A 12,166-nucleotide genomic window follows, 5' to 3' on the forward strand; every position below is an offset into this window, starting at 1 on the left:
GGTCCCAGCTACTCAGGAGGCTGAGGTGGGAAAACTGCTTGAGTCCAGGAGGTTGAGGCTGAAGTGAGCTGTGATCATGACACTGCGTTTCAGCCTGGGTGACAGAGCAAGACCTCTTTTCAAAAAAAAAGATTCAGGAGAGCTACATGGAGTCTGAGAGGCCCAGCATATTCCCAGGAGATGGTGCTGCTGCTGACTCTGGTAGTGCTTCTACAGAGTTTCCCAAAGACTGGATTTTGCTGGCTGCATCTTCTGTGGTGTCATTTAATGTGTTCCTCTGTCCCCTGTATTTCCTGTAACTGACTAGACAGCTCTGGAGCCTCAATCAGAATCAGGTTCAATTTTTTGGTAAGACAACTTCATGGGTGGTATTCTATACTTTCTCTAGGAGATGCATAATGTCTATTTGAATCTCTTTTTTGTCAAATGAGTTTTTGTCCCGAATCTCACTCCAAATTTGAGCCAGCAATCCAATGAGACTCAACCTCACCCAGCCTGCTCAGGTGGGCCCAGGGGGCAGGGTTTGTGGAGGAAGTAAGTGATCATAGCCGCATGCCCACACAGAACACAATCATCTTCAAAGAGCTTTCCTGCTGCCTAACTCTTCTGATGCTCATTAACCCTTTTAGGGGAGCATAGCTGGCATTACTATCTCAGCACTCCAGAACTAGAAAGAGATGAGTGACTTCACCAAGGCCACATACCTGGCAAGCAGCAGAGCCAGGGTGGTAGCCAGTGTCTAGCACTGTCCCCTCTCCTACAGCCCTGCCTCCCTCAGGTGACTCCCCTGCTGTTCTCCCTCTTCTAGGACCCAGATCAACTTCACTGTGGCCATTGATTTCACTGCCTCCAATGGTGAGTTGGGGGATGGGCAGAAGAGCAGGGTGGGAGGAGAGAACTTTTAAGGGCTGTGGTGTCTGGCCCTGGCTGGGACCATGATCCTCATACTCTCTGGCCTCTTCCTCACCAAAGAGGAGGTACCTAGGTCTGGAGGACCAAAGATACAACCAAGATGGCAGAGGTATCCCCAGGTTGGACCACTGACATAAATCTGGGCTCTGAACCACAGCCTTGTCCTTGAGGAACACCCAGTCTCCCTGGAGGAATGGGGTTGTGTGTACTCTGGGCCTATGGAGAGCCCTGGAGATGTTTTACCCCGGGATCAAATCTCAGCTCCTCTGTGCAGTCCAACCCACAGGCTGGAGTGGAGAACCACAGCCAAGACTGAGCTCTGTGATGTTCAGGGAGGCAGGATCCAGCCCAGGGACCCCGGTCTTTACCTGGCTGGGGCTGCCCTGGCTTCTTTCCCTCCTCCCAATTTCTCCAGTGTCAGCCTGTGGCTGGGTCACTAGGAGCAATCACAGTGCCAAACCTCACATGATTAGAAACATCACAACCTTCCTTGGGCTGTAGACTCTATTAGGGGTGCTCAGTGCTCATTTTTGCGCCAATCAAAAATGCCCAGGTCCTGCCCTTAACAGGTGTCAGGAGCCCCTCTTATAGCTGTAGGTCCTAGCATCATAGAGCACTGGGCAATCAGAGCCGGGAGGGGCCTTAGTAATAATAACACTGAGGATCATTATCATAATATTGATAGCACCTGTTTAATACTCACATCAATCCTATGAAGTAGGAACTATTATTGCTGTCATTAGGTGAAGAGACTAAGGCTAAGGTTAAGGAACTTACCCAAGATCACATAGCTAGTAGGAGGTAGATAGGATTGGTATCTTGGCAATCTGTGCTGTACTCCCTCTCATCAATGAACAAATAAGTTAAATATAGACTATATTCATAGTGAAGAGGGCTCTGGGGGGGAAATCAAGCCAGGAAGAAGGATAGGAAGGATTGGGGGAGGCTGTAATTTTTAATAGGCTGCTTGGAAAAGATCACACTGAGGAGGTGACACTTGAGCAGAGACCTGAAGAGGCCAAGGAGCAGGCCATGTGGACATCTGGGGAAAAGTGTCCCAGGTAGAGGGAACAGCCATTGCCAAGGTCCTGAGGTGGGAATGGCGAGGGGCTGGTGAGGCTGGGACTGGTGAGTGACAGGGAGGAGGGTAGGAGATGACCTGGAGGCCAGCTCATGTGTGCCTTGCGGGTTCTCGTGAGGACTTTGGGTTTCATTTTGCGGGAGGTGGAAGCGTTGAGCGTTTTGGGCAGAGGAGAGGCATGATCTCTCTGAGGCGGATAGGCTCAGTCACTGCCGTGCTGGGTATGGGCTGGAGGCACAAGGGCAGAAGGAAGCGGGGAGATCAGTTAGGAAACTGCTGCATCCTATAAGCAAGAGTATGGTGGTATGGGGAGGAGGAGAGAATGAGGAGGGATTCCGGATCTGTTTTGCTGAAGGATTTAATATAGGATATGAAAGAAAGAGAGGAGTCAGGGATTAATAAAAGTTAGGGGTGCCCTTGGACACCCCCTTCTTCATTCTGAACCCAGGGTGACTTGGTGGGTCCAGATGGTCAAAGGTTCCCATGTCCTGTATTGCAGGGAACCCCTCACAGTCCACATCCCTGCACTACATGAGTCCCTACCAGCTGAATGCCTACGCGCTGGCCCTGACCGCCGTCGGAGAGATCATCCAGCACTATGACAGCGACAAGATGTTCCCTGCCCTGGGCTTCGGGGCCAAGCTGCCCCCCGATGGCAGGGTGTCCCATGAGTTCCCGCTGGTAGGAGGTCCCGCTGGTGGGAGAGAGGACTGACCAGGCTGGGGGTGTGGTGACAAGCTGGGGGTGGGGGGACATTTCCCTTCCTCTGAGCCCAGGGACTTAAGGCTCAGCCTCAGTGGGGGTAGACTGCCTGCTGTGTGTAGGGGGCTCCAGAAACCCACCCCCTTCCCTGATCACAGATGCTGCCCCTCCACATCTGAAGTGCCTGCCCATAGCTGGCTCTGGCCTCCTTGTTCCTGACAAGACGCAGGCGGAGGTGGAGGCGAGCTGTGGCTGACCCATCCCTCAGGGCCCCAGCAAAGCGGACAAGGTGGTGTGGGTTGGGTATCCCTGAGTCAGTGCTGAGATGGGATGAGGTGGATCCCCGGGGTGATGTGGAACGTGGCATCATCTGGGCGGCCTGGGCCCTGTGGAGATGACTGCACAGGCCACCCCTTTCCCTGGCTCCCATGAGCTGGGGACACTCAGGCACAGCAGATGTCCCTCCCATGCCTGAGGGTGCAGGGTGCTGTGCTGGGCCCAGTATGCATGTGGACAGATCAGCCACAGCTCCTTCCTGAGTTGCTCAGACCCACTTGGGCAGAGTGGGTTTACCCAAGGTTCCCTGAGGGAGGCAGCCAGGGATCTTGGGGCGTCTCTGAACAGGTACACGGAGCTGGGTAAGGAGCAGGTTTGGACCCAGCTCACCTGAAGCACGTGCTGCTTCAAGATGGGCCCTGGTAGCTCCCTCCCCTGCCCCGCCACCCCACACCAGAGAAGAGCTGGGGGAGCCCAGGCCTGCTGACCTCCCCACCCGGCTCTGTTCCCACACATTGCGCACTCCCGTCCTTCCTTCCTGGGCTCAGCCTCCCCGCCCTCTGTCCCCTAGAATGGCAACCAGGAGAATCCCTCGTGCTGCGGCATCGACGGCATCCTGGAGGCCTACCACCGCAGCCTGCGCACGGTGCAGCTGTACGGCCCCACCAACTTCGCCCCCGTGGTCACCCACGTGGCCAGGTGAGTGCCACTGCCACCGCCTCCAGGCACTCACAAGGCCTCCGTTTCCATACTGGCTGCCTCTGGGTGGGGGGAGGGGGTGTCTCTTCCCACACACTTGCCTTTCAGGGAGCCCTGACCCTGAAGAGATTCCCCCAAGAGCTGTCACCCTCCAAAGTGTTCAGGGTCCTTGTTTAGCGGGGAACATGCCCAGAGGCCCGGCAGACAGACCTTAGTCCCTGCCTGCCCCACCCAGGAATGCAGCGGCTGTGCAGGACGGCTCCCAGTACTCGGTGCTGCTCATCATCACAGACGGGGTCATCTCGGACATGGCGCAGACCAAGGAGGCCATTGTCAATGTAAGCAAGGAGTGTGCAGTGGGGAGGCAGTTTGAGGGGTGTCTTCCTCCCCCTTAGGGGAACCCTGGGAGTGTGCCTACCTCCTTGACTTTAGGGAAATGCTTGGAGGTGACTTGGGCGGGGCTTCTCCTTTCCCTCCCTCACTGGGCCCCACTGCCCTTGTCCGCCTCCTGACCTCTGGCTGCAGAGTCCGGTGCTGGATAGTGGATTCTGGGAAGTGGAAGGGGTGCCCGGATCATGAGAGATCTGGCTGCTGAGCACTGTTCCCACCTCTTAATCACAGTGGGTTGTCTACTCCCCCCAGACCCCGATGGCTCCCTCATTAACCCATCTCTAGGACTGCTTCCCCCTTCCCCAGGCCGACCTGGCCAGGTCAAGGGAGTGGGAGGGGAGGCTCAGAGTTGGGGAAGCCCAGGAACATGGCTCTCTGAGCCAGTGGTCTCCCTGTAAGAAGGGATGGGGTGACTCACCAAAGCAGACCTATGACCCATTCCCCCCACCACCCTCCCTCTCTCCTCCGGGCCACAGCCTGGTTTCCCTTGCTTTTTATCTGAGTGCCCTCCCTCTCCCTACCCCCATCCCCCCTTTTCTGTGTTCCTCTGTCTCTACATGTTCATTCTCCCTTTTCTTTTCTGCCCACCCTTTCCTGTCCCTGCCCCTGATTTCTCCTTCCTTTTAACCGGGTCCCAAATGGGTCCAACCTTCCCCTGCCCCCCATGCTGTCTCCCAGGCTGCCAAGCTCCCCATGTCCATCATTATCGTCGGCGTGGGCCAGGCAGAGTTCGACGGTGAGTCCAGCTGCTGCCCTCCCCTCCTTTCCTTCCCTAGCCACGTACCCCTGCCCCCACCCCAGATGTTTCCCCAGAGGCTGCGGGCCCTTGGGAATGATCCCTCCCGAAAGAGTAAGAGCTCCCGCCTGGGCGTGTGTGTCTGGGTGAGTGTGCAGGGTGTGGGGTGCGTTTGTTTGCGCAGCGAGGGGTGTGTCAGATCTGGGTGTGCACCCACACCCACATCCCAAGGCTGTGGGGAGGAGGCCCCAAGTCACTTCTTTCTCCTCCAGCCCTGGGATCCTGGGGAGTGTGGGGAGCCAAAGCACTGGGCTCGAAGTCAGAGGCTCACCTGATCAGTGAAACTGGCCCCGGCCTCAGTTTTCTCGTCTCTAACATGGGGCATGGGCCAATGGTCTCAGCCCCAGATTGGCCCGGGATGGAAGGACAAGTCCACTCTCCTGCCAGGCCCAGGGGTCCACCATTAATCTCACCCCCCCCCATGACACTGCTCCCCTCACAGCCATGGTGGAGCTGGATGGTGACGACGTGCGGATCTCCTCCCGGGGGAAGCTGGCTGAACGCGACATTGTCCAGGTGAAGCCCAGACTTTGCCTGCCCCACGGGAAATTCAAGAGTCCCTCTAGCCAGGCGGACCTCACACCCCCTTTGGGGGCTTCCCTGGGGAAGGGCCTGGGAGGGAGGCACCAAGAGCCCCAAAGTGCCCCAGTCGTCACCGAAGGGAGTAGGAGTCACTCCTCAGCCATGCTGTGCTCTGGGCTGGGCCCCTCTCTGTCACACCTGGGACACACTCCTAACATTGTGAGTGCCCAGCCAGAGGCCAGAACCCTCTGCCAGCCCTTCCTCAGCCCCCAGGCCTCTGTGGTCAGCCTCGTTCTGTTTTTTTCTGCCCCTTGAAGGCCGAGGCAGTGTCTTTAGCGTTGCTGCAGCCTTCTCCAAGAATGGGCATTGCTTGGTTAACTGAATCAATGTAAGCATCTCCATGAAGGATGCAAATATAATGAGCAGAAAGATCTTTGTCCTCAGGGAATTTCCGTGCAGTCACGCGGAAGAATGCACCCTCCGCAAGCACTTCCCCCACTCATCCCCTGCAGAGGAGGCCCTAGTGCTCAGGAGATGTAGAAGACAAAACTGACATCCTCCATACCCCCTTGTCTTAAAAATTGGGGCCCAGTATCCCAGGGGTGGAGACCAAACACAGGAGGCTGGAAACCAGAGCAAGGACAACCTGGGAGGCAGGACCAGCCCATGCCAAGGCCTGGAGGCAGGAGTGAACCGGAGGAGGCGCTCAGGATGGAGGGCACCCTCTGGGAAGAAGCCTGGCATTAGGCATTGGCCAGGTTAGCCCCAGAGAGAAAAGGAATGAAGAGAGGCCAGAGAGAGAGAGGGCTCTGCTGGACAGGTCGGGGGAGACCCAGGAGGGCACATGCCCCAGAAGTCAGGGATTCAGTTGGTATTTTGGAAGCACCTACTGAGTGCTGTGCTTAGTGCCGAGGTGGAGAATCTTGTTCCATGGTGTGTCCTGGTGTGGACTAGGGCTCAGTATTTGTCAAGTGAATGAAAGAATAGTGACTATGACTGTAGTTACTTACTGCCCAAACCCAGGGAGTTGGGGGATACAGTCCCTCAGGTCATTCACAAAGATGGGGGGATTGAGTCAAGTGAGCAGAGGCTGGGATTGGGGTGGGGATGCAACCCCAGGCCTGGAGATTTTGGGGACCAGGGTCCCACAGGAGGCACTGCCTGACCCTGCCCTCCCGTTTGCCAGTTTGTACCCTTCCGGGACTACGTGGACCGCACAGGCAACCACGTGCTGAGCATGGCCCGCCTGGCCCGAGACGTGCTGGCAGAGATCCCTGACCAACTGGTGTCCTACATGAAGGCACAGGGCATTCGCCCACGTCCCCCACCCGCAGCACCAACCCACTCGCCCTCGCAGTCCCCAGCCCGCACGCCCCCTGCGTCCCCCCTGCACACACACATCTGAACCTGGTCTCAGCAGGCAGGTGGCTGGGGCCTGGGAGAGGCCAGGTGAACAGGAGGCCGGGGCCCCAGACTCCCCGAAGTTGGCCTGCCCGGCCTTTGGGACATCTGTGTGCCTGGGAGGCTGCCAAGGGGTGGGACTTCTGAAGACCCCCTCCTCAATTTCTTGGCCTCACTTATTGCCCAGACCCAGGGAGTTAGGGCCGCACAGGTGACAGCGGGGTACACAGGGACCTAGCCCTTCTCTTCTTCACCAGTACCTGGCTCTAGCCCAGTCAGGAAGGTGTAAACAATAGGGGTGATTGGGGGTCCCTGTCGCCCACCCCCGGCAATCCTATTTGCTTCCCTGTCACCCTGAAGCCTGGGGTCGGCCTCCTCCAGCCCCCCATCTCCGTCCCATCCACCCATGGTGTCTACTATCACTGACCCCCGCCCTGTGGTCTATCCTGTGCCCAATTTCCAGTGAACCCCATGAAGCTGATGGGTTTGCAGGAAGGCCTGAACATGTGCCCCCTCCCAGGGACACTGGATGCATTGGGAGCCCCGGGGACCCACGGGGTGCTGTAATCATGGACCGTCAGCCATGTGATGGGCCTGAAGTGGAGGCTGCTCAGCACAGAGCCCTTTCTGGTGCCTCTTGAGCTCAGTACAATGCAAGTTCTAGACACACAGCCTGTGGAGGCCTCTCCCTGGTGTGGGCCCACAGGCACTTCCACGGTTGACTCCTGGCTTCAGGAATCCCCTCCTCCCTCCAGAGTCTTCCCAGGGCCCTCGGTGCCCATGCCTCTGCCCACCTGGAGGCCTGAGTAAGGAGTGGCTCAGCCCCATGCTCCCACACTGCCACTGCTCTTTGCCCTGTATCCCATGAGGCTAGGAGACAGGAGCCCTGGGTTTGAGCCCTGCCTCCCCCAACTGCCTAATGTGGGAACCCAAGCAAGACCCTTCTACCTTTTGGCCCTCAATGACAAGAGGGTTGACCAGATGGCCCCACGTTTTCCTTTAGATCTGACATCCTGAGGGTCATTCATCCCATGCCCAGCTCCCCCACATCCTACTTCTAACTGATGTGACCCTACCCGAGGCCGCCTTGGCTTTTGTGTCACCCTGTTCCATCCCATCACCCCAAACACACCCTAGTCCTTCAGCCTTGGGCTCTGGCATCTGAGCCTGAGCGCTGCCCCTGCTGTGGGAAAGGTAGGGAAGAAGGGGATCTCCCTCCTGGGCCCACCCAGCCGCCTTTGCCCACTCAGGGAGCAGGTCATGCATGCCAGTCCCTGTTGCCGCATGGAGCTCCTCAGCCCACTGACCTCTCCGTGCCTGGTGCGGGCCAGGCCCCCGTCTTCTGCCTGCCTCTGCTTCCCTGTCATGCATGGTGGTGGTGTTTCTACGGTGTCTGGTTCTGTGCCCGTCTCTGAGACAGTCTCTGTGTGGAATTTGCCTTAAACTGAAGTAAATTTGGTTCTTTTAGTAAAGCATGATGTTTTTCTTTCTTCTCTGAAAAATAGCACTGACGTTGCTGTTTGACAGGGTCCATGTTCTCCTCTGTGGCTTCCTTCAATTGTTTGATTCAGTAGGACTTACAAGCAAAGGCCACGTGCCACGCTCTGTGCTAGGCATGGAGGATGCAGCCATGAACAAAGCACAGGCCCTGTCCCCACACAGAGCTTACAACACACACACAGATAGTATGGGAGAGACACAGCAAACACATCAATAAATAGGCTAGTAACATCATTTCAGGTGGTGGCAAGAGTTCTAAAGACACATGAGGGAGGAGGGTGATGTGTTCCATGAGGTGGCTGGAGAGGGCCTCTCAGAGGAGGTCATGGTTGAGGTGAACCCCCAGGAAGTGAGACAGGGAGCCACGCTGATATCTGCGGGAAAGGGGCTCTAAGTAGAGGGACCAGCAGGTACAAAGGCCCTGTGGTAGGAGCATCCTTGGTGCGTTTGCAGGAGAGCGGGGCAGGTGTGGCTGGAGCTGAGTGCAGGAAGGGAAAGTGCTAGAGATGGGGTTGCAGAGGTGAAGAAGCCAGAATGCGTGGGCCGTGTAGGCCATGATGAGGCCTTTGGCATTTACTGAGTGAAACGGGAAGCCATTGAGGAGGTGAGAGAAGTGAGTAACATCATCAGAATTTCCTCTAAAATAAATGGATTGCTTTATTGCATTTGATCACTCATTCACTCATCTCTCAACAAGTATTTACCAAACATGAGTGCCTGGCCTCACTCAGGCATTGGAGACCATGCTGGAGATGCACACACAGAATTGCACCCTCAAGGGTGCCCCTGCTCTCGGGCAGTGAGCGAGGAAATCCTACAACCATGGTGTACTGACACCAAGCCATCAGAGGCTGGGTAATCTGTGGGCACCAGAGTCACTGTGCCATGAGGAGTCTGGCGTCCCCTGTGCAGTGGGGTCGTCACCCCCACCCCCACCCTTGTAGGGTCATCGCGTGGCCAGAGTGACGAGTACATAAGGTTGCACATGACGTACGTGACATGCACCCAGGACCCACTGCATTTTAGGTGCCCAAGAAACACTGTTTTCCTCTTGTTCCTCTTCACATGTAAATCCCTGTGGCCATGAGGGACCAGGGATCATAGCAAAAGGGGATTTCTCCCTTCTCTGGGCAAGTCTGTTCCCAGATTAGCCCTCCAGGCAGCCATTCCCACCCTGAACATCACAAGAAATTTGGAACTAATTATACCAAAGTTTGGGACTTGTTTACTTCTTATGATTTTATAGTAAATGGGTGCTGATTCACGGTTGTCCCTATAATTAACATGCCCCTGTGACTTACATTCTGATACGCTTTGAGTGGGAACAGGGTGGGGTCACAGCTTGGAAGGAGGGAAGTTCCCATAACCAGCAGCTCATGTCACCTCACCACAGGGGCCATGGGAAAGTGTCAGGAGAGGGTGCTTGCCTGGCAGAGGGACTGAGGCGCAGAGCCACTGCTGGGGGCGGGACAGGACGCCAAGAGCATCTTTGCTGTGCCCGACACCGTAGCATCTAGTGGATTCTTTCCCAAGGTGTGGTCCACAGAACACTGGCTCCCTGGCGTGGAGCTTGGGAACCTGCCTGCTGTGCTTCCCTCTCGAGAGTTTCAGTGGCCTTTTGGGTATTCAAGGCTCTGTTAAGTCCTACAGCAAAGGGACCAGTTTGCTCTGGTTCAACCCAACGTTTCTCAAGCTTTGTATCACAGAGTCTGTGTGTGTGTGTGTGTGTGTGTGTGTGTGTGTGTGTGTGTGTGTGTGTGTGTTTCGCTGGTAACACTGTCACTAAGCAGAACATGCTGTCTTGGGAATTTCAGTAGAGACAATCTCCCGGGTTTCCAGGCCAACACAGAAGACTGAGGCCTGCCCTGAGCAGGCCAGAGGGAGGGCACCGAGGGTGGGAAAGATGGGGACCTCAAATTGGGCTCTGGAGAGAAGAAAAGGGCTCTGAAAGGGATCCCTGCCCCAGGTGCTTCAGGAAGAGAAGCCACAGGGAAGAAAGGAGGGCTTCAGACATTCGCAGTCCCAGACTCATGGCTGCATGGTTGACTGGATTTTTGTCCCGCTATTGGACTGAGGAGTGTGTGGAACAGAGCTGGAGGGGTGGGCAGAGAGAGGAAAGGCTGTCCCGCCTCTGAGCTCACCACCCAGGCTGTGGCTGGTCCTCTGCTCCCCCTACTTAATCTCCTGGCCTTCAGGATTAAGGACCGTAGGCTATTACCCCCCAGATCATTCTCCACCCACTTCTCTGCCTTTGGAAGCCCCTCTGCCTTCCTCTTGTCCACTCACCTCAAATGCCCCTGAATTAATACAAATAAAATAGTAATAGTAGCAATGACCAGCACACATATGCACTTACTAAGCATCTTTCTAAGCACTTTACATGTGTTTAAATTCATCTTCATAACAACCCTGTGAAGAAGGTATGTACTATCGTCATCCCATTTTCCAGATGAGAACACCGAGACACAGAGGCTCAGGGTCACACAATTAGAGAGCAGTGGAGCCTACAGGTATCTGAGCCTGAAGGTGGAGTGGGAGGATCCACCTGGTTACCTAGAGATGTGAGCTCTCACTGAGCCATTTAGTTGCCTTGTGACCTTGGTTGGGCCCTCTGCCCGCTGGGTCTCAGTCTCTCCACTGGTAAAATAGAGGGGGTGGGCTGTCAGGCCCCTAAGGGTCTTCCCATCTCCCTTGAGTCTCAGACCATCCATCAGCCTATACTCTTAGACCCCTGCCAGGCCCCACAGGCCTCCTGGGGCCCTGTCATGGCCAGGCTGGACAGTCACCATCACTGTGGCTGCCACTCCCACATCTCTGGGATGCCTGGCCATCATCGGCCTGCAGAAGAGGTCCCTGAGTCCTGCCCAGAAGGGGCGGGAGAGGTAGAAGCAGAGGATAGGGCTGACAGCACACTTGGAGTAGGCCAGGAAGGTGCAGAGGCTGGAGGCCACAAAAGCAGCCGGTGTGGCAGGCAGGTGGCCCATGGCTGTGTTCTCTTGATGCTCCTGGATGCTCTCTCCCATGGGACCTCCGGGCTGTGTCCATAGGAGCCAGCCCACGTGGCTGAAAGAGCAGCCCAGCCCCAGCATGCATGGCAGGAAGGCCAGGGCTCCCAGCAGGCTGAAGTAGTAGCAGGAGGTCCCAGCAGGGCTCAGGAGCAAGAGGCAGGCCTGGGTCTCGGGAGCCCCCACTGTCTCCTCCTCCACTGCCACCCTCTGGAACAGCCAGTCGGGCAGGGATGCAGTAAGGCCCAGGGCCCACATGGCCCCACAGAGCAGCAAGCAGCTGCCCCAGCCAGCTGGGAAGTCCAGGTCAGGCAGGGCCACAGCCACGTGGTGCAGGAGAACCGTGGCCACCACGCTATAGAAGGTGCAGAACATGGTGGCTAATGGTGCAGATGGCAAGGCCCAGCCACCAGTCGTGCTGCAGGAAGCTCAGCAGCAGCACAGGCACCACGCAGGCCACGAAGAGCAGGTGAGATAGCGTGATGTTCATCATGAGGTTTCGGGTCAGGGCGTGGAGCGGGTGGGGGGCGCCCGGGTCCCGGCCCACCACCAGCAGCATGAGCCCATTAGCTTACAGCCCCACCAGCAGGACAAGGCCACAGACCCCGGCAAAGATGAGTCGGAGCAGTCACTCAGGTGTGGCCGTGAGCTGCATGTCGAACGTGGCATTGGGCTCCATTCTCCTGTTTCAGACACACAAGGACAAAGTAGAAACCAGTCAGCCCCAGAGGCCGCCTTCCCCGTTCCTGCTGAGCCTCCTTTTCTCACAGACCCCTACATGTAGTGGGCCCAGATACATGCCTGTCCTTGGCACACATTAGCTCCTGCAGACCTCATGACAACCCCATGGGATGGACTCCATCAGTGCCCTGGGTTCAAATC

The 12,166-nt window shown here is 56.6% G+C and overlaps 1 protein-coding gene and 1 pseudogene across 37 annotated transcripts in view; one reads left to right on the forward strand and one right to left on the reverse strand.

The window, feature by feature from the left end:
* Positions 1 to 8,251, forward strand: part of CPNE5 (copine 5) — a 96,313-nt gene extending 88,062 nt beyond the window's left edge. For 16 of the 37 annotated variants that reach the window (XM_078000082.1, XM_015136254.3, XM_028847617.2 and 13 more), the window contains 7 exons: positions 809 to 855; positions 2,493 to 2,674; positions 3,543 to 3,670; positions 3,906 to 4,008; positions 4,739 to 4,796; positions 5,299 to 5,372; positions 6,565 to 8,251. In XM_078000082.1, coding sequence (XP_077856208.1) covers positions 809 to 855; positions 2,493 to 2,674; positions 3,543 to 3,670; positions 3,906 to 4,008; positions 4,739 to 4,796; positions 5,299 to 5,372; positions 6,565 to 6,783 — 811 coding nt within the window. In that variant the 3' untranslated portion in view covers positions 6,784 to 8,251. Of the gene's footprint in view, positions 1 to 808; positions 856 to 2,441; positions 2,675 to 3,542; positions 3,671 to 3,905; positions 4,009 to 4,536; positions 4,943 to 5,298; positions 5,808 to 6,564 lie in introns of those variants that run through there. The other 21 variants (XM_078000069.1, XM_078000070.1, XM_078000071.1 and 18 more) reach the window with 7 other exon arrangements.
* Positions 8,252 to 11,002: 2,751 nt separating this feature from the next.
* Positions 11,003 to 11,963, reverse strand: LOC106997917 (uncharacterized; annotated as a pseudogene).
* Between the last annotated feature and the right edge of the window lie 203 nt (positions 11,964 to 12,166).

The sequence above is a fragment of the Macaca mulatta genome, chromosome 4 (assembly GCF_049350105.2).
Source record: "Macaca mulatta isolate MMU2019108-1 chromosome 4, T2T-MMU8v2.0, whole genome shotgun sequence".
Taxonomy (NCBI): domain Eukaryota; kingdom Metazoa; phylum Chordata; class Mammalia; order Primates; family Cercopithecidae; genus Macaca; species Macaca mulatta.